Raw genomic sequence first — 23582 nt, 5'->3', positions numbered from 1 at the left:
GTCTTTATATAATTAAGAATAAAATTAACATTTTTATTAATTTATGAGTTTCCTTTTAAGGTTCAAGTTCATTGTAGGCGCAACGATGCGTGGTCGTTATATGAAGGCTTAATTGTTTAACTATTTCATTTTATTTTCGTTTTTGTATCTAGTGTCACTTCTATCTATATTTTTTATTGAGTAATGGCTTTTAAAATGTCAACCTGATAATATTTCGTTTCGTTTCAATCTTGTACCGCTGTTAATGTGAAAGTAAGGGGAAACACATTTCGACAGTTGTTATTGTAGTTTTGATGTTACGAATTGCTTCTTGATTACAATCTAAAATTCTTTAAGCAAGAAACTGTAATGATACTGTAATAAAATAAATATTAAGGCTTAATTAAGTTGTTACCGGCTCAGCCTATGAATACTTAAGATTGGTTAAGGCAGTAAAATTTTTTTCACTCTCCTAATTAGTACAGAAGTAGTAAAATCTATATCGTAACATCAGCATTAGTTAGCATTTTAATTTTATGTATCTCGTTAATTCTTAGAAATTTTGTAAAAATGATTTTAAAGATATAGAAAATTAAAACTTTTTACGTTAACGCCGACAGCCGAGGCTTGTTGATCGAACAGGTTGATTTTGACTGAAGATTGTGGGTTCGAACTGGGCTAGCCACCATAACACTGAGTTTTCACAAATATCAAACCAAATGTCTGTATTTATAATTCATCATCAAAGATAACATTCATACACCATATAAATATGTTGATGTTAATATACTTTATTGTACGCCACAAACATAAAATACTGATCTTAGGACTTAGCACAAAAAATTAAATAAAACAAAAATAGAAATAATACTAAAAATAAAAACTTCACCGTTGGGACATTTGTATGAGGTAATTTTCTCTCCAATGGTTTTAATTGTATAAATCTAAGTTAAGAAATATTAAAAAAGACAAACTGTTAGAATCCCTATTAGTGATTCTATTTATATAAAATTCTTGTTATGAGTAATAGCGGTGGCTGGCTGAGTCCGGACGTAGTGGAAACGTTTATTGTAAGCATTGTCGTCTGGTTTACACATAATAAAAATAAGGAAGTGTGATAGGCATTACAACTTTATAAATTGAATAAAAAATATTTTCTCCTTTAATTTGCACATTTCGTTAAAAAATATAGTAATCCTATATTATAGGTACCTACCTAGTTTATTGAATTATAAAAATTTAATTAAATCCTGTAAACATTGTTGGTCATTAAAAATTGTGTAGAGAATTGTTTTAAAAGATACCTAATAATCATTTGAACTACCATATTGTTGTTAAAACAATGTTCCGTAATTATTACGGTCATATTTCTAAAGGAATTATCATCACTCTTTTTTTGTTGTGAACGTTAACACGCAATCTGCCATGTTTTTTCAAAATATCGCGCGAGTTTCGATGTCTAGCAACGTCATATCAGAGTTATATTTTTCTAAATTTGTCGTCAGCTATTACAAGGCTATATATATTATCTATTGTGAGTTTTCGAGGATGAAATTGTACTTACAATACAAAGAGAATTTTTATGGAGCAGTGTAGCAGTTGTTGTTTCCCACATCTGTATAATATAACCGTCCATCTATATGTATACCGACGTAGTTTTCTATTAATCTAAGATGTTGTTTTCAGATTTTTACATTTGTTTGTGTATTTTAAATATAACTAGTATTCATATTGACGCGATATGTGTGATTATTATGTTCCGAATTTTTTATGAAATAAAATATTATATATTTTTGATTTTCATTTCATGAAGAAAAACACCTTTAGGGACACAAAAAAAGTTCACTTAAGTAAAACTATGAACATGTGTACAAATTTTGTAACACAAGTACCTATGTTGAATTTCTGTCACATATTTGAAGAAACACGCATTTTAACGTTTAAGAAGGTAAGTTTGAAATAAATTATAGATAAGTTTGACCACGTTTTCACTAACCTACTAATAAAAGATAAAGTAATGAAAACTGTTAAGAAACGTACACTACAAGCATTCCATTAGAAAGTAATTACACAACAACATTCTTATAAGTAAATTGAATGTTAGAAATTTAAACGTACGATTTTTTCATTACAGATATAATTCAATTATCTATTAATTATGTCACTAGTGGCATATTATTACCTTTTGCGTAGATAAAGTGGGCCAAAATAATGTCTTTATAACGAGTTTGCGTGTATTATGGCAGTATATGATCACGCGTCCTATGAAATACCTATTTTCGGATATAATCAATTACCCTTCCCGAGGTTCCCACGTCCGAAAACATGATTACAATAAAAACATTACGGTGTAATAAGATTATCCAGATCCAATTTTTAACTTTTGTTTTTTTTTACTTTACAAGTTTGTACAGGTATTGAATTGAATGAAACTTTTTCATTTATTAAAATTTTTAAAAATACAGTAAGAGTATGTTTTTCCTCAAAAGATAAATCACATGAAATTTCTTGTTAAGTAATAAACAATACGAACAAATATAAGGTTAAATATAATTGAATAATAATAATATATTTTTACTAATGTTTTACGAACAAACGTACTAGCAATTATTATAAGAGTAAATTTAATATATTTAGTACATGGACGTAACAGTGATACTGATTGTATCGCTTTACGTTTCAACAAATAGTTTTGATATTTGGCACACCAATGGTTTAATACACGGAAACAGACATACCGAGCTCTTGTTTCGAATGAGTTTTATGAATACGGGGCAGGTGAATCTGCCGATAAAAATTATTTTGATTAAACGGATAATTTATGTTAGTATTATGAAATTTATGCATACATAGTGTTTATTTTAATATCATGATTATTTGGTAATATTCGATGTTACTACAATTCTACAAGAATCGATTAAACAAACTTTCTGATATAGTTTTGCGTGATATAAAAATGAGTTATTACACTCGCTGTAAAACATACGTACCCATTTATTTTATCGTTTTATTGAACAAATTCTATGACTCAAAAACACGATTACAAGTGATATTATTACTTTTACACAAATTAGAACTGGACTATTAGCGATACAAGTTAGGACTAATAAAATAGGTTCGCAGTAAAAGATTTTAGAATGATATAAGCTAAAAGATTTTATCGTAAATTGCTTTATTCAACGCCTTAGTAATTGATATTTAATTAAAACATTTTATAATGTATTCGAAATTAGTTTTTTTTTAAATAGCAAAAAAATGTTTAAAGTATAATACCAACGTCATTACGTCATGGCGAAAAGGAACCGCCTAAACTGGTTTTACATTGTGGTGTAGATTTCTGATGGCTCTTTTTAAGCTGTGACGATTAGGTTACTTTTCGGTAGCCAATGACAACTCATTTGTCAACGACAGATTTGGCGTTAAAGCTCTTTCGTGTATTCGCCACCCTCAGTCATACTGGCACAACTAAAATCGGCTCAGATAATAATTAAATAAAGCGTATGACACACATAGGTATAGTGTATTTAAACACATGTTTTATGCAGGAAGCACTCTCATAATGCAACGGGACGGCAATCTGTCAAGACTGGAGAGAGATTAGGTGCAGGGCTAACGGATCTGAGTTCATTCCAAGGCACACAAGTCGAATATTGTCAAATTAAGATTAATTTTCACTAGCTAAAATTTCTTACCGGAAAATCTAAGAAATTATTTTGACACGACTCGGGACTTGAACAAGGGAGTTTGGGATCTACACTCTTATAATCTAACAATTAGATCAAAGTGGCAGTTGATTATTAAATAACATGATATTGTACACAGTATCGTTCACTTTAGATCGATTATTGTTGGAAATTCCAATAAATTCAACGTTACCGACCGACCTCTCGTAACTGCTGTGATACATGTAGTTAAGGGCTTGAAGAACTCGATTAGTACAGTTCAATTCAAGTCCATGCACACACGTAAATTATATTTAAAAATAAATAAATCAATTTGTCAAGCGAAATGTATTAATTAATGATTTTATAATATATATTTGGTATTGTTGTAATTTTTAAATCAAAATAATGTGCGTACATTTTGAACTAGAGGGTATCAAAGATAAGCTTTAAAGCAAGGTTAGGACCTTTTCTTTTAACTGCATATAAGTACCTACCTACATTCGCAGAACGATCGAGTACCCAGTTATGTTTTAAAAAAACTTTTTCTTCAAATTAAATTTATTTTAAGTTACATCTGGTGTTTTTAATCTATAATATTGTATAAATTTAAGCGAAAGAAAGCTTGCGTGCAATACGCATTATTTAACCTGCATTTACTTTTTATAAATATGTAGTTATAAATTTTAAAACATTTTTTTAGTTAGATAAGGTTCGATAACGTTATGTTGTTAAACATGAAATAGTTAATATACAGTGTTTTATAGACAAAGAGGTACTATCACGCGGAATACGTTCCTAGGGCCGACCTTGCTTTGGCCATAAATTTAGCAGTTGTGACACGCAAATCTCTACTAACCGCGCATGATTTATCGTCAGCAGCGAATACGAACAATTTGCTTGCAGTCATGTCTGATAGTGATAGTTGGGGATCAGTCACTGCATTCTGTAATAGATTCGTTACCAACGTAAATTGTTTCACTTGTTTTTGATAATGGAATTTCTATAGAAACGCGGTAACATTCCAATGTGAGCAGGTTTTTGTAACGTTTTCATCGAACGTCATAAAAAAATATGAATGCGGAAATTTCGACATTTCAATTGCTTAGTTGCTAAGAAAGCTAAACTAAGAATTCTAATCACTAATTACGCAATGGCTTGATTCAATGTATTGATTGTCTGTGAATTCAAAGATTAGTTCCTTATAGTATTTCTTATTGTATTTGCACTGCAGAACTCAGCGGGCGATCGTGCGCAGGCGCCACTTTACAAGGTTCCTATTGGCCCTGGAGCGATAGGGCTGCCTATCTAGAAATAACGAGCCCACACTGTTCGCCATTATAATTTAATTGAGGTCTCGAATAAATTACCAAGTGATGCGTCAATGCAATGAGCACTTGTCAACAATATTAATTAAGCACGCTGTAAAAAAATAAGAGAACATTTATTGAGGTACTTTTAAAACTATAAAAACGTAAAATTTGCAGATATAATCGTATATACTTAATAAACGACGAAACTAATGACGTAGAGATATTAATAAAGAAATAACAGGAAAATCACGAAAGAATGTGGGGTAGGTGACGGCGTTAAAAATGGAGTATTTATCAATATAGCCAACGCCAAGCGAGTAGTTTATTCGCATTAAATCATACCAGTCATAAATCGCGCAAACCCGTTCTGCAGCTTATCAAAACAATACACAGACACACTTCCAGTTGTATGGTGAAAAACGTCTTCTACACGGTCTCCTTAAAACAATTACTCAATCTATTACGTTAAGAACAAGGTCTCAATTCCATTGTCAATGATATCACGTTTAATACCTTTTCGAAATAAGCGCGAGATCATTTCAAAATTAAGCCTCAAGAGTATGATAAATTTTCATAAATCAGACGTTATTTATTGGAGTATAGACTTTAAGGTGTTGCCAATTGGTTTATTTCGGTTTTATAAGATTTGTTGATTTAAGACGTTTGTGTTTTAGAAATTTATGGAATAAACCGAATATTGATTCCCGCTCGCTATTCTGTACCTATATAACAGAAGATTGTAAAAATGATTATTATGGCCAGGTAAGAGGAATATTTCGCAGAGTACTCTTGTTCTAAAAATAGCATTTTATATTACACTGTAGTTTGCAATATTCATTAATTAAGCATTAGAATGTTCGATGGTTAATTGCAATCGAAGCGTCATAATTTGCGTCATAGCAATTACTGATGCTATGTATGTATTTAATTGTATTATCTAAATCAAGATTTCTTCAATCGTTGTACTAATGCTGCATTGAAAACCAGTTAGTCTTACAAAACAAAGTACCTACGAGTTGACACACTTTATCGTCGTATCAATATTCAAACCTTACATGTCCGTTGATAAGAGATATCGCTTTATTTTCACACAATTAATTTTAAATAAATTACGATGCATGTAGAAAATGAGATGCCAGTCGCCGCCCCGTGTGGCGTTCGCTTCGCGACCGCCATCGGACCACCTCGATACTTGATCCTTTGACATATCTGAAAAAAAAAATCATACTTTTAATTTACTTCACATTACCTGACCCTTTTTATTCATTAACGCGCTCAATGTGCCAACGCAAATGCCAGGCTACATGGCCATTAACACGATTATCTACGAAACGGTCGACTTTATATTATAATTATTTGCAGACCGAAATCATCTAGATTTCAATTTTGTGATGCATCCATGCATTTGACATAATTATAAAATATAACAAGACGAGCAGACTTTTAAGTTGCTTGTTTTTTTTATTCGAATTTTCATTTTCATCAGATTAATAGGAAATTAGAAATTGTTGTAAATAGAGCATTTATATTGAAACGTTTTATCCATTATTAGCAGCAATGAAATATGTGAAGAGCAATAAATTCGATATTGTTTTTCAGTATAATTGGATCGGATCAGACAATAATTGTCGCGTGGTTGTAATATTGATCACAGAAAATGAATATTCCTCGTCAGCTGGCGATCCTTAAGTAGAGTCTCGCAGCTCGCTGTTACAAGTCTTGGGTATAAGATGTTTTGCATTAAGTTGAATTAAAAAGGCTGCTATATAATTACACGTGTAATCGTAATTCATAGCGGGAGTGACGGGATGCGGCTTATATCTGGCGTGGAGATTACGATCGTAATTGTGCAAAATATTACTGTTCGTCCGTGTGTCCGCTTGCATGTAGATGTGAGATAGCCCTTTGTTATACGCTGGTTGGTCTTGCTCGAGTTTGAGGATCATTTTTGGGAAACTCGTAATTATTTTATTTTTTATTATTTGAGCTCCATATTCAAAGGGTCGTCTTAGCTGGAACTGTTATTTATAAATGTTTGTTCGGCTCAAATATACTTGAATGAAGATCCATAATCTTAAAATTTGAAAACGAATGAATGTACGTTCATCTTCCATACGTTGTTAAACGAATCATCCGATTGTAATGCAACTTTTGTGAGTGGCTCTACGTTCCTGGACCAATAAAAATAGTATAAGAATTATATTATGTTTGTGAAGGACAAACATTTGTCCTTCACTAAAAAACTTTTTATTTAGATCCATATGCTACCAAAGAGAAGCCGGGACGGGTGGCTGGTATAGTTATACAGTTCCCAGGCTACGTTTGCGTCTTTCAGAACAATCCGTTCAGGGGCTTAGTCGCGATGAGGTAACAAATACAACGACAGAGTTACTTTTGCATTTACAATATTAGTTCGATTTATGTAGTATTTATGAAATATATTTTGCTCCTTGATACGTATCTATTGCAAAAAAACTATTAAGCATGTAAAGATCAATCTAATGTTCTTAGCAAAGATTTATTTCTGACTCTACGACTTTCCGTGTTCTTGAAATAACTCTTAAAACGGAAGCATAAGAAATACAATGTTAAATAAAACAGGGAGCAACACTAAATATCCATAAATTCAAAGTTTTAATATAACATACATAAAGGAATATATTGGGTATCCAATTGTTTGAATGGAATAAATATTTTATGTCTCTACAATTATTAGATATTATTGATAAAGTTACCTATAATGTTGAATAATAAATTAGATTTTTTATTGAATATTAAACAAAATAAAGAATTACTACATTAAATGTTATTATGAAATTTATTTTCTCAAATCGTACAATTGTCATAAATATATAGTTACAATTAATATATACACATAAGGATTTCGTGTATTGCTGGAACAAAAAACATCTAATTAACGCTGTACCAAAACCAGTAGAGACTAAGCCGAAATGCAAGATGGTGGATAATTTTACCTCATTAAGTTATTTATAACCGCCGCATATGGTTTGAGATCGAACGAATTGCTATAATTTACTCGCAATTTACCACAGAGGTCGCTCGAGGTACGAAAGAGAACACTATTGTACAAGAAATAGTTTTTTGCTACGTTATTAAATTGAATAAATCAAAAATCAACGTCTTATAAAAAATACTGTATTTTTTACATACGTACGAATTGTTTGTGTTTATAAATTAATTCATTGAAAACTCTTAATAAAAATATTATGTTTTGAATTATTTTATATACTAAAGGTTCAATTCACTTTCAATTTCAAATTTCTATCAATCTTGAAAAGAAACAAAAAATAAAAAAAAAATAGGTGTCATACAATATTATATTCAGGTGTTAATATTGTATATCTAGTTTCTTTGTGGTAGGGCGTTATGCAAACCTTCAACAGACACGTCAAGGAACATAAGATCTTGATAAGCTTGGTAACGTATTGATAATATGAGAAAATCTTAATATTTCTTACAGTACTTATGTCTATGGGCAGTGGTGACCACTTACCACCAGGTGGCCCATTTGCCGCCTACCTATATCATATAGTTGAATAATAGTATAGATAAAATCAGGTTATTCTTACTTTAAGAAGTTATCTTAAAAACTAAAATTAAATTTTATAGCATATTAAAATATTTCACTTATCTGGTACTTCATTAGTCTATAAATATATATATTAATCAGTCACCAATAGAGTAATTGGATGCCATCAGTCTTAAATGCTATGACGGAAAGAGATAACAATATATAATTGTTCGTAGGTATAAAACAATGTTCTACAAAAACCGGTTGTTGTGTTCCCTGATTTAAGAATTTATTTGAAGCTTTAGTGTAATTATTTTATATGAGTAATATACTTAAATGTTTTAAATAATTTCTTAATTATCGACGCGATATTCATAATTATTATAAAACATCGTGTAATTTTAAAAAGTTTGTTTTATTGCGGAAATAAATTAATTCAATTGATTATACGATACGGTTGGCTATATCCTATAATTATAATTTATCATAAAAATGTTATACATTGTGATTTATTTAGTAATTACTAACGTTTATTATAAATATAATTTATTTAATGGTGTTTGTAATTTATTTTGTTAATTTTTGAAAATATTGATTTTTAATACTATTCTATTACACATACAATATAATTGTAACCTAATTTTGTATTAATAAAAATATGTTTGATGTTACATGTTAAAATAAAAACATCACGCGAAGCCATTTCATATGAAAGACGAAAATGTTCATGTAGTTAATCACGAATACGTCTTTTTTAAATTTAGACGTTGGAAATGAAAATGATGAAAATAAAACTATTTGGTAACTGTCTGTCGTCTGGAAATAGTTTACTTTTCCGGTTTCATATTGTATAGAAAAACAACTTATTTAATACTTACTACTTGTCGCCCGCAGCTTTGCTCGCGTTTTAAAAGTTGAGTGACAGATGTTAGTCATAAATCAGGAGGTACACTGTGTCCTTCTATGGGGCTTGGTTCGTACAAAATTTAGTTTGGTTTGATCGTTAAAGGGCAGACAGACAGTTACTTTTACAATAATAGTAGATAAAGATTATAGTTACATGGTTATTAAAGTTGAATGATGTATTGTAAGCATGTTTTTGGCAAGTGTACATATTTAGGTAAAGCAAGATTTTTTCTTTAAATATAATACAGGTATAAACACAACCCGTGTTTTATTATGAGTATCCACTACCAAGTTGTTACCTTAGTAAATATGTAAGTATTGCATTCAACACATACACTTACTTCATTTAAAATATAATATTAAATAATATACCTACTACATATATTCATCTAAGTATATGTTTTTTGAGGTTGCAGAAGTAATAATAATATAATAAATATAACGTTGCAATAACCTAAATAAAATATATATATAATAGCTTGTATTACAATATCATTAAAACAAAACAAAAAAGGAGACAAATTTACATAACCATCATAGAATAGAAATTTATCTTAAGAATTTTATCTTACCGGTATCTGGACTAAGCGCCGCGGTATCGCCAGTAGACGATAAATTACTACCACTTAACATTTGAAGCAAATCGGTAGGTTGTAACCGACTTACGATACACTTGAATTATTACAAACACGAAGAAGGCTTAAAATTATAATCATAATTAGACCACCACGTGTGTTCCGCCATACAGAGATGCCGGATGTTTATAACCTATTGAAAATTCATCACATGAGAACCAAATGAAGCAATCACGATATACCTGTTTTACAATTGCTACGTACTTACCAACTTTATTCTAGAATTCGAAAACTGTATACAGACGGTTTGAAATTCTAAAATAATGTATTTTTATAAAAGTACCTTAAATACCAAAATGATTGGTTAAATGGATTTAATATCAGTTGGAAAAAGAATAATCAAACGAACATGTTACGTAAAGCTTCATGTTCAAATAAAAATTTAAGTCATAATCGCTCTACAATTTTCTTCGACTAAAGTAGAGCAAACTTCGGTTGCGCTTGTTTGTGTGAAACGAAGAACATTGCTATCTCTTTCTTGAATCGTCTTAAGCACTAAAAAGCTCCATAGATGGCACTAAAATCGCTGCTACGACTTGAAACGGCCACTAGTGTCGCCATCTACCGTTGAATAACCGAACTTTTATGGCACGTTTATCGAAGAGGGCACTTCGGCAGCTCGTAAACGATTTGATGAGCGCGAGCTCCGGTCCCGTACTCGATATTACCCGACCGAGTACGGTTGGGAATGCAATATTCGGTGCTTCTGTTGAGCGGTATAGTATTCAATTCAACCGGTGTTCATGGGCTTTTATGTGCGATTCAAGGTGCGATTGGATGGCGTGCTCGAGCGTTTATTTGGCTTTATTGTTGGGGTTTGTTTATGCGATTGCTGTTTAACCAAGTACGGGGTTTTGTACATGCTTTTGTTATGATTATTATGTTGTTGAAGATAATGAAGAGGATATCGTGGGAATTTTAAAACCTTAATCGATTTCAAACTTTCAAAATCAATTTTTATCATTAATGTAGCGATTTAAAATGAAATTCTGTAGAAACAAGAATGCGATGTGAGATATCTAAGTCGGGATCTTGGATGAATTATTGCTGATTGTGGCCAAAAGTTTAAATCTGAAATATCGTATCCAATAGCAATTTATCATGGATTTATATTTGAATTTTCCCCAAAACGTAGCCGTGAAAAAGGCAAATCATAAATAAGATCCGATTCAAATTTGTAGAAGATGCTATCGGTATGATTTGTAGGCTCGCACCCAAAAGCGTTTGTCTAGTGATGCGCTAATTGCTGTTGCGTTTATCGATAAGCAGAATAAATGGGTTCTACATTGAAACTTACATAATAAATTACATTTGTAAGCCGTCTCAATGGATAAGGCTGTTCTATATATCACTGATATGTATAAGATATACGTTTAGAAAACTTATTAAGTACAAAAAGCGTTGTATATAGTTTTAATTGTGTTAGATATTTGTTCAACAGGTTATGTAGGTATAGTAGATATTTTTTTATACTCACATTAACGTTTTGTTAATCGGCACTGACCTAAATATGCATCATATAGGAGTGTTTATTTATAAAGACTAGTCGAAATAAAATTAGTAGTTTGCCGGTCAAGTAAAATGCTTGTTTCGAATATTAATGAAGGTTAACGGTACTCATACAACAGATAACAGGAAATTGCCGAAAATGGTTCTAACCACGTCGAAACAAACAGCAGTTACCGAAACATGAACAATAAATAATCGTTAATTTAAATTCGACACTCGCCTACGCACTATGACAAGACGATGATTTAATATTAAAATATTTGTCATGCTAGTCTTTAATAGGATTATTTGTAGCCTAATAGCTATCGGCGGGAACATTCGAAGATTATTTTTAGTAGGTATTCTATTGAATATCATTATCAACAGTAAGTAGATACTTACTGTAAGTTAAAAAGGTCGTAAGGTGTAAAAAATAAGACCCAAGTTGAAACTAAAATATGAGCATATTTTTTTTAATTAATTTAATTCTTTTAACTTTATATTATATGTGCGTTAGTTGAACCATGGTATCTAGTAATTTAAAAAAAAAAATATTAAAGTTACATTAATAAAATATAAAGAAATAATTAGTGTTCATGCTGTCTTGTAAAGTACTCAATTTTGACATATGACCTTTTGTACTAACGTAACGTAACGTACTTACTAACATAACGAGAGACGAAAACGCATAATGTTCGATGTATGCTTTTTATAATAGGTCATAAACTTAAGGGTTCGAGTACATAAGTTTATCTTTTTCCGGTAAACAATGCTTTGATATATCAAATCGGCCTTCGTGGCACATAATATATTAAATACCCAATGAGCTTCAAGCCACCCTGAAGGCAACAAATAACAACCGATTTGACCGACAAACATTTTTTTGTGTAAGCTACAGAACCCAAACAATGTGTTATCTGTCCTAAATGTGATTTAACAGGTAATTTTTAGAATATATTACCCCAAAGAGAACCAGATTTATCCTTGGACATACTTAATGTAAAATAGGTAGGTGAGCATCAGAATGAGGAACTACATTTATTTTCATTTACCTCCATTTGTATCGCGGCTCCACGTGGAGATTACGTGATTTAACAAAGGGAGTGCTATAAATCTGAGGGCGCTGTCTTAGTAGGCTTTGTGGGCATTTTTGATATGTGCCTTTAAAAGCTTTTTTCTGTATTTAGATGAGAGTTCATTGTGTAATTCATTAGAGCAAGGGTAGGTCGCCGCGTGGCAATGCGGCCTGCGGTCGATATCAAGAGATAACGCAGTATTTATTGTCGCCCAATGAGATGTCCAACAAGGGCGCGATATTTATAACGTCCTCGTATTAGTTAATACAAATAAGTGTTCAATGTATTCGGTGTTACAAACAAATACAAACATAACATCAAAAGTCAAGAAAGTAGCTCTAGAAAAAAAAAGTCTTGAACAAACGAAGTTCTATTTAAAGGAAATTCAATTGAATTTAAAAATACAGAAAACAAGGTTATAGTCGACACGTCCATAATAAATATATCATTGGTAGGTATTTATAACGTAAGTCACAGTTTCGATTCATTAACATGCTGATCACGTGTAGGCCATCATTCGCTTTTACAAATGACTAGACAGCGCAATGCTAATGCCGAGGTGTGATTCTGATTGGGGCTCTCATAAATTTACGCAATTTAATTACTTTGTTTAGTAAGCAATGGTAGGGTAAAAATATAAGCAAATAAATCTCAATATTAACGACATTAAAATTCTGCAAAATAGTTGTGTAAAGTTAAGGAAATATTTTTGATTAATTAACCGCAAGAGAAGTTGTTTTGTAACAAGGTTCGTATGTTTGCTTTTATTTTCCTATAGGTATGATAGTATCAAATTAGTGTGGGTGGTCCCATAAACTAGTGTTCGCATTGTCTATTCTCGAATCGAACTTGCGATTTGCATTGAGAACCTACTCGGCATACATTACGCTGGTGGCACGGCACGTAAGTAATTAGCGCGTATGTCGATATCGATATTCGCATCAGGCCCTTCATTACTGCTTCCGTCTGTTTTATCTCAGTCAATAAAAATGCTAAAGCTATTGTCACAGTATTTTTTAATAAAGCAACGTTTCAGTTGGATTGGAGTTAATAAAGAAAACAGAGCGGTATTTCACACTGCAGAGCAAACTGACCTGACCGACCGCCAGCCGAGTAATACGTCACGACTAGACAGCTGCCCCCTCCCCCGATCCCAAAGCTCCTGCTTAACGCTAGACGGAGATGACAATATAACAAATAATGGAAGAGCGATAGAGATCGCACGATCTCGTGAAACATGGCGCATAACGCCCCTTGATTTATGGTGCAGTGTGCCAAAGTTCGAACTTTATGTGTGCGTGACGCCACACATACGATATAATATTTCACAAAATAAATTTTATTTGATAAAACTTGCTTTGGATATAAATATTCAAAATAGTTTAACGAAATATATTAAAAAGTTGAACTATTCCGTTTGAATTTATATTTTATCGAAATGAAAAGATCGATATTTGACCCCGCTCTACAACTCAGCTGTGGGATTGCCTTAACTTGACCATGGGGTCATCGCGTTAATTTCGACTGTCATAGCCAAAGGCTATCTGCATGCTTGAGTGATATTGTGTGAACAGTTTGCCCGTTTCTTTACATTTTGTAAGTTTTATATACAGTTTTATATCTTTATAAAATTAAAGATATAAAACAATATCAATTTTACATACAAAATTACATATATATATATATATATTCTTAGACATAAATAATTAAAAATATGTTGAATAAAATGTACCTATGTGATTGTATATAATGTTTTAAATAATCAATTCAACTAAATCAATAGAACTAAATAAAGACAAATTTTATTTTAAAAGATAGTATTAAGTTACCTATGTATATTTAGGTAAAATATTAACCATGTATGTATTTTTGTTACAGGTATGTTCATCCTTATTAGCAATAAGACGTAGTCGGTAAGTTATTGGTAAGTTCTAAGTTTTTTAATTACACAGGTTTTAATCAAATCTACTTATTAATTATCATGTGTTAAATTAATACTAGTATTTGAATTAAGTAGTTAGTTTTAGCTTCACAAAAGGGTAAGGGTATAATTTAAAAATGAACGGTATTCACGGTGGTCAAGTATAAGTAGGTATTAACGATATAGCCAGTGCCCAGTAGTTAAAAGACGTGATTGATGTATCGATCAAAGATGCATATTCAAAACCAGGCAAGCACCACCGTATTTTCTTGTGCTTTATTCGTGCTTTTAATTCATCTCATGCTCGGTATTGAAGGAAAACATCGTAAATTTGCATGTGTTGGTCAAAATACACTTGTCACATCAGCCACCAATACGCTTAGAAATGCATGTTGTAATTAGCTCAAAACCTTAGACCGACCAACACCTTTATTTTTGACATTTATATTTTGTTACTTTAATCTTTATTTACTATAAATAGGTTGTTATTATATTTATTGTAATTCATTATTTAAGATATTGTTTATAACAATAATTATTACAAAAGGTGGGCGAGTAACAAGTGCGGGTATAATGGCAAAGTTACTGTTTCACAAGCGGTCGTTTAAACACGAGGCGTTGAGTTCGCCGCTGCGTGGTATGATTAAAATTTAAATATGGAAAAGTCCTGGCTTCATTAAGTGGTTATTAGACACGCTGAGCAAACTGAGCAATTTGCTAAGTAAAATATATTGCGTAGGTGGGCACAATACTGCTCGGGTAGAGCCGTAAACATCTCCTGGTGCCGCGCTAGGTGGTCTTAACTCTCTCTCGTATTATTTATTAGCTAACCCGCCCGAGAACAGTAGCTCTACACGTATTCAAACGTAACATCTGTCAGAGTCCTCGGTTTAGGGAGTTCTGAGCAAAACTGAAAATATTTTATGCCATGTTACTGTACAACGTTCTGACACTCCAACCATACGTACTTAACATATGTTGGAACTAAAAATACTGTTGTTCTTATAATACTGTCCCATTTCGAATAACACAATAAATTAATTAATTTTATATATCAAGTTCTTATAAGTACGACTGACCTACTACTTCATTATAAATAAAACAAATATAAACATATATAAAATTGCATTGTAACGAATCATACTTTAAAAAGCCGATTAACGTAAAAACATAAATTTCACTTAACATTTGACATAAAGGAAATCGCAAAGACTCCCAAATCGAAACAAATATTATTCATTTTTAGAAAATAAGCCTTGAAAATCGGCTTGAAGTGTGTAGCTATCTGGCATCTCCCGCACGGATCCACGTAACGTAATATTTTACTTCCTGCTAATGTAATACCATGTTAACAACATGAAAAAAAAATCGCTTAAATTTTTCCAACCCGTAATTATATGAGGACAAATTGAGTAAGATAGTCGGTGTTACGAGGGTACGCATTGTTCATCCGATGACAAATAGGCAATGGTAGATAATACCACACTATCGGGTGTCCGAAGCGAATTTAGCACTGTTTCGAGCCAATATTCCGCTTGATAATAAACATGCGTCGGACCTTTAATACGTTATTACGTACGCAATTATCATTGGCGTTTATTTAATATATGCCTTCATAATTTTATATGCCCAACATATCATTACGAATTTTACACCAAATTCAGCATATTGTCGTACTATTTAGTTTATTTAATCATTCTAAACATCATTAAAAATGCATATTATTATGCTCAATTTAAATCTATATTTCACAAAAATGGTCGTGCTATTTAAAAACACTACAAAACTGAGTTCTGTATCGCATTTGTATATTAAAATGGTCATAGTTTACCATTGTTATAACGAACCTAAATGGTATGGGTATCTTTAAATTGACCATACTAGTGACAGAGGACTTGAGTTCAGAACGTTAGTAAGGTAATCCACGCCAAGTCGTGACCCTCGTGACTGAAGCTCTCTCTGACAAACCTAAGATATTTTAACGAGACCTCCAACACCGTTATTCGATGACAATTCAATAGTAAGCCTTATTGTGATGTAAAAGATTTTATAATAGTCTGAGCTGCTGTGTATGTATGTATCAGTACAACCTTATTGTCCCTTAGTCTGAAGTTTTTGATATATATTATTAAGTAGGGTTTTTTGAAGCAAATTCATTAGGCATTTATTATTCATAAACAATGTTAGTTAAACGTATTTCTTATAGAATATTATATTAAACATTTAATATATTATTATCTGCTGGTTTTGTCAATCCTTTTAGCGGGCTGAGTAAAATAATAGCTCCACATCAATCTCTTATATTAGCCAAAAGAATGATGAAACGACATAAAAACTTCCCAAACTTTCCTATACTCGATCGTAAATCTTACGTTTTTTAATAGATAAATAGGGCTTCGCACAAACGAGCAATATCGCATTATTTGGCCCTCCCTCAGGAAAGGCCCTTCTGATAAAGCCTCCTTCCTCACACCCTTCATGTTAATGTACTACGCCAGACGGTGACAACCATTTTTTGGCCCACTTGGTTACATTATAGCCGCTATAAAGAGTATTTCAAATTATATTTTCCGTCTCCATTAAAAGGAGATGTGGCACCGTTCTGAGTTGCTTTTTGGAAGTAACTTTTGTTGTCACCTTGAACTTTTTGGACTAATTTATCATCGTTCATTATTCTATTCATACTCAAATAACAGTAGCACGGCGTTAATTTATGCAGTTTTACTGAATGAAAATACAGGTAGCGTGTTAATTTTAAAAAAGTAGTTTACAAAACAACAATTGTTCCGCCGTTCTCGGTCTTGATGTAACAAAAGTGCGAGCTCAAGGTACAGGGTAATAAAATGTTCAAAACTTCGAAAAAATATGCCGTCATAAACAAAGCGGTTCGGATGCAAAGTTAGATAAAGAACATCTCACACACCTGAGCTAGGAAATTGCTTTTTTCTAAGCGCCTCCAGTTTTTTACGCAACTTTCTCCGAGAATAAAAGAAGTTTCGTAGAAAAACTTTCTCGCTTTTTGCCGCTGGACGTAAATCATACAAATACCCGTATGATATGACGGGTCGGGACACAAGAATTTGACAACAATAAGGAATGTTTTGACAAGCCCAAGTTCCAACGATATATAAAACTTTTGTATTTGTTAGGCCTCATAGCTTAACAAAATCTACATCTTAAATTGATGAAACGGTTATCTCTTACTTCAAAGAACTTTTATATTTACTTATGGAGTGCGCATAAAACAGCGGACCCTTATCACAACTAGTTAAAAACTAATTACTGGGGTGACACCACCTTTCTATAAATCTCGCGGCTCCACGGAATTGCCTTGACAAAAGTTATTTTTAAGAAAAAACCCCTCGAGGCTGGTCCGCCTCGCCCCGCTGCCTCGGCCCCGCACTTACCCGCTTGGAATTTATCACGATTTATATTCATGACATAACAACGTAAGCCAGTTTAGGGTGATACTGCCTAAATTACAAATTTACAAAAAATAATTTAGGTATTTAATGCAAGAAAATTCTAATTCGTGTTTGTTTAAATTATTTGAATAATTTTATTTTTATTTGAAACATAAAATTAATGAAGATATAACTAAATGCATCTTGTTACACTTTTTAAATTCTCTAGAGTACCTTTACCTAAAGTAAACTAAAATTTTAGTTTGAAACAAATATATTAAAATATTATTATTATTAGTGTATTTAATTATTTATTATTGTAATACAAATACTAAAAATGTTCGTAGAGAACTATTTTTATCTATCATCTTAAATTTTTACCTAGATCTTAATATTCCTATGAGAATCTAAGTTAAAAATTTATTATTATTTTCACACTACCTTATTAAAGGATTATATTAATAATTTATCCGCAGCATTTTATAAGAAAGGTTTCAAACCGAATATGTTTTTAGGACCTATGTTATTTTTAGCTTACGATTAGATTTAAACGTTACGACGCTTAGTTATAAAATAGTTTGGGATGAATAATACCTTGCTAAAGTAACTGATTTTTCATTTTATTGTATTAGGTAAGCAGTCTGGTAAGTGAGCCACCTAATGGTAATGGTGGTCACCTCAGCTCATTTTCATTTATATTGTAAGGAATATGAACCATTCCTTACATAACCAGTGCACCAACAACCTTGGGAAATAAGATTTAATATATCTTGTGCCTGTAGTAACACTGATACACTTACCGAAGAGTAGGAAAGTACTGTTGCTTGGCGGTATATGATGCGTGCTTGCACAAGCACCAAGTACTTTTTGTGTTCTTAATTAAATACAATTAAACAATATATGATCAATGTGAGATATTTATTGGTATACGTAAAGCAGGTAGCATATGGCTCGAAATGTTTCGAACAGGCAGTAACTCTTGAACGGAACAACAAATCAACTGTGGTTTGGGCGGAAACGTTTAGTGTCGCTACAACAACTGCTTAAGGGCTATAACTTATAGCAGGGCTCGGCTTTGATTAGATATTATGCCATTCAGCATACATTGATACTACTAATTAGTTCTCACGAATAAGATTTTTAAAGGTACTATAAATGAAAATGATAAGTTAATCAAAAAAGCGAGTTAAAATATGTGTTCTCAATATATGGGTATATTATATCTGATTAATTTTGGAAGACCGACACACGCAAGCACCGCACAGCATATAAAATGTTATGTTCCTTGTGAAGAGTAGCAACTGAGCTTACCGATAACCGGTGAAATTCAACAGATACAGATTCGATACGGGCACTTTTGCCCGTAAAGACTTCCTTGAATAAATTACGTTTTGATTTGGCGCTTGTTAATACACTGGGTAGTCACCCAAGTCAACTTTCTCCGAGCTCCGAAATTATGTGTAGACCGACCGTTTATAATTTTTTTTAAATGGTTCTTACTCTAAAATTCCTTTGGATCGACAATTTTTTTATATACCCAACAGTATTTATTTCAAGTTCTTTAAGTCTCCATAAAAGTAGTTTTATAATATAAATACATAAAATTATTTATATGTACGTTTGTTTATGTACATTATCTATAAATACAAATGCTAGTGTGGTAGTGTTAATAAATGCATTAACCTTGTTACAGTTATATTTTTTTAAGAATAAAATGCTAAGTCATTTGTAAATGTAAGATACGTAAGTAAAATTATTAAAGAGCTTTACTTAATCTCAAGTATAAGCACAAACGAGACTGAGATGTAATATATAAAAACTCAATTCATCCCCCAATAAATATCTTAGGCATCGTTTACTGGGAATGAGGCAAAAACGTTATTCCCTATACTGTTTATTTAAAGGTGGATTTGTTGAATATTTATCCTTGGATACACATGCTCGGGGCGAATGTATGCGTGTCAAAGGGAGCAAGTGTAGCAGCCTGTTTTACTTTTAAATACATTTATATCTTTCGTTGGTCATTTGAAGAAAACATGAACATACACATCTGTCGTAAATTTTAATCCACTTATATATTTTATTCAATTCCAAACGCGCTACAAATTATTCCCATACTTTATATGGTAAATTAGTAATCATTAAACATTTGTATCTTTGAAGAATTTTTAGTGTCTAAAACAAACTCGACAGGCAGTATAGGTAGTCATTTGTTTCATTTGATGAAGAATATTTCTTATTATGATAACAATGTAAACCTTTGCAGGAATAGTAAGTGGTTATCGTTGCATATGATATCTAGTTTCTGTATCATGTTTTCTCGTATACTCATATTTCTTAATAATTCGTTTCTTTCGCTAAGAAAACCTACGAATCAGATTAATTCTGTTTGAGGGGCTCGGTCGGAGCCAATTTGTCTGATTGCTACCGCCAGTGTAACCTGCCTATGTATCTTCAATAAATTCTGACCCCATCGCGGCCCTATCTATAAATATTTGCGCATGATTAAATCAATAAACTTACTGCGCACTGTTCAAATATTTTTTGTCATTTATTTAAGAAAGTGCAATGGATTGAAAATAAATTGTATATTTTTTGTAAGGCTATTTCTTACCCTGTTGGTATGAATACAAAATTGCGCATATAAATATTTCTTGACATAAGAATTGCGTGTATGATTTGTCATGTTTTCTTTAACAATCGAGAAATTTAATACATTCATGTACGACTACTAGCATCGGTTATTTTAATTATTCACTTTATCTATAGATTTTTGTTTTAATTTGGTAAATATAAACACTAATAGTGATGTTTGTTCAACGCGATGAGATAAGTATTATTAATGAATACGGCAATTTCCCTTTAAGAAAAAAGGTGGTCATAAAATAATCAAGTAGCACCTCATAGATAGGGCAAATTGTTAATTAGGTTTGTTACGGTACTGCGGCCATTACCGTCGCCGGTACACGCCTCTTCCTCGTCCCGAATCAGAACGAGGGGAAAAAATCAAACTGTAAATATCGGAAAGCAATCCGGGTGATTCTATTAGATTGAGTAAACTTGCTTTGAGGTTAAGGTTTACGATAACGAGCCTTGATTTGTTTTTATTTAAGTTCCTTCAAAAACGAGCGAGATTAGGTATAGGAAGGTTACCTAATTATATATTTTAATGTACTTATTTAATTTTATTTACTGATATTCAAATGCCGTATTTGACATTATTCCTATTTCAGAATTACTTCAAGCATTACCTACAATAAATCAAAGCATTTTTATAATTTCAATATGATGATTTCGCAAAGTTAAGTTAGACGATTTATGGTTAACAGTTTAAATTCGAAATACAATAATTTTCTTGAAGATTGTTAGGACTTCGTGTTTGAAGTTCGCGTGTTCAGTTACAGATGGAAATATATCGCAATTTAGCTAAGTTCTACCTCTATCTCAATCGGAATCACCGATGAGAGTTAACGCTTTCCTTTAACAATTGACACTGTTATATTATTTATCTTTCATACAATAACATCGGTAACTAATGTATTTATCTCTACATAGTAACTATAAAACAAAAACGCTTCCCGCCGTCTGTACGCTTAGATTTTTTAAGCTACAGAACGGATTTTGATATGTTTTTTATCAATAAGCAGAAGTGATACATGCATAATAGAGTAGAAAAAATCTGACTATTTCCTAGGTAGAAAAAAAACTTGTTGGTAGGCCTTTGTGCGGCTGGGTAGGTACCACCCACTCATCAGATACTCTTCCGCCAAACAACAGCCAGTGTAACTACAGGCATAAGGGGCATAACATCTTAGTTCCTAAGGTTGGTGGCGCATTGGTGATGTAAGAAGTGAGTGAGTGATAAGAAGTGTTAATATTTCTTACAGCGCCATTGTCTATAATCGGTGGTGACCACTTATCATCAAAAACCAAAAAAATAATACCATAAAAAATAAATCCGTTATGTTTGTTCTTCAGTCTAAATGATGAATATAACCTACCTTTACACTTATTCTACCCGCGTAAAGCTGCTACGGGTAGCCAGTATAACATAAACTCGATATAAAATACAAACATTTATTGTATATTTATAATTAATGCTATATAATAAGCAGTCAACCGTAACGAAAATTAAATTAAAAACAATATTATGAACGTTGTAGCGTTTTTAATAAACTGTATAGGTTGTATTAAAGATAAGGATCGTGGTCATGGTCAGGAGGACATGTGAAATGTGAAGCTAACAGTAGTCTTTAAGAAATATAATAAATAAATAAACTGTAAACGGTACCTTAGAAATACTAATTTTATATAAAAATTGTATTTAAAATATTCATAGAAAAATTTAAATATAGGTATATTTTTAAAAATGTAATCATTTAACACAATACGGAATATCCGTCGTTTTTTCGATAGCGGCATAAGAGTGCTCCAGTGTAACCTAAATCCTCAGATCGAGATAAGCCGTCACATTCAAGATATTTAAATCGATTTCCCCAATTTTCCGACAGAGGGCGCCGGTGGCCCGAGTCAATTTATCCGGTGTCGCTGCGGGGCGGCGGGCCAGCTATTGTTCACCAAATGAACTACGTTCAATCTACGGCGTTTACACCACTAACTACATCGGGAAATTTGAATACGATTCGGTTGTATGGATGGTAACTCCGCAGCTCTTTTGCGCTTGGTTGCAGAACTAAATTATTAGCAACTATGCGTGTTTTTTATGTATTATGTAATACTCGTAATATTCTGTAATTTATTGATTCCTCGTCGTTTTGTATATGTTTCTTTTTCGTAAAATTATTATAGAGTCGGTCTTTTTATTAATTATTTAATGAAGTGTACCAGCAACATCACTACGTCAAGTCAAAGAGACCCTTTAAATTTTCCTTCATTAAGGAGTTTTGCTTATTTCTCCCAACCGGAACCTATTTGTTGGGTTGCTATTTAAAACATTCGCCCCGTCTGTTTACATAGATCAGATACGTTCAACAAAGGCTTTTGTAATTAAGAAAGATATTTTAAGTCGGCGGCAGCTTGGCTTTATACGCAAAATGAATTTACTGGATTAAGTGCGTTTCAACTTTTGTTAAATGGTGTTTTGTTTCTTTATTGCTAAACAGAATCTAGCGTAATAAAGTTTCACTGTAGTTAGAAATAACAAAATTAATTACATCAACGCGCTGTTGTTTCGTTGGAGCGAAAATTATACAAATAAATTTCATATTTTGCGTTGAACAATGAACAATTATTATTGGACATACCCTATATCGGGCTTATATCCAAAAGATAGGTAAAACACGCAAGGCAATATTTCGAACTGCTCTTAAATATAAATTTCCCAGCTCCAACCCCAATTTAGGAGTGCATTATTTTCGCTTTCGCAGACATCCGATACAATTAAAATCTTCTTTAATTAAGGGACGACTATGAATCATTCGCACGTGGTGCACTGAGTTTTCCACTTGTATACTTGCCTTAATTCAAAATGCTTTAGGATCAAGGTGGATTATACAAAAATAGCTCATATTATAAGCTCTTATGGTTCATATTTATTTTGTAAATTATTGTTTATAAGGCGTAGTCTGTCTTGTTTTCGTGTATCTCTTTTCACTTTGTCGCAGTGTCTACGATATTTATCCGTACGTGAGGGATGCTAGCAATAA

At 32.1% G+C, this 23582-nt stretch overlaps 2 protein-coding genes across 5 annotated transcripts in view; one reads left to right on the top strand and one right to left on the bottom strand.

Moving 5' to 3' along the window:
- The window catches only part of LOC125067199 (homeotic protein ultrabithorax), a 119352-nt gene that overhangs the window by 17132 nt on the left and 78638 nt on the right, over positions 1-23582 (top strand). The window lies entirely within an intron of this gene.
- The window catches only part of LOC125067200, a 53080-nt gene that overhangs the window by 11384 nt on the left and 18114 nt on the right, over positions 1-23582 (bottom strand). For 2 of the 3 annotated variants that reach the window (XM_047675651.1, XM_047675649.1), the window contains exons 2-3: positions 6068-6163; positions 2718-2763 (exon numbers count right to left, since the gene is read on the bottom strand). In XM_047675651.1, coding sequence (XP_047531607.1) covers positions 2718-2763; positions 6068-6163 — 142 coding nt within the window. The remainder of the gene's footprint in view (positions 1-2717; positions 2764-6067; positions 6164-23582) is intronic. The other variant, XM_047675650.1, reaches the window with a different exon arrangement.

Source organism: Vanessa atalanta, chromosome 11 (genome assembly GCF_905147765.1).
Source record: "Vanessa atalanta chromosome 11, ilVanAtal1.2, whole genome shotgun sequence".
NCBI lineage: Eukaryota > Metazoa > Arthropoda > Insecta > Lepidoptera > Nymphalidae > Vanessa > Vanessa atalanta.
The sequence above is the reverse complement of the archived record's forward strand: the minus strand, read 5'-3'. Positions and strand labels throughout refer to the sequence as shown.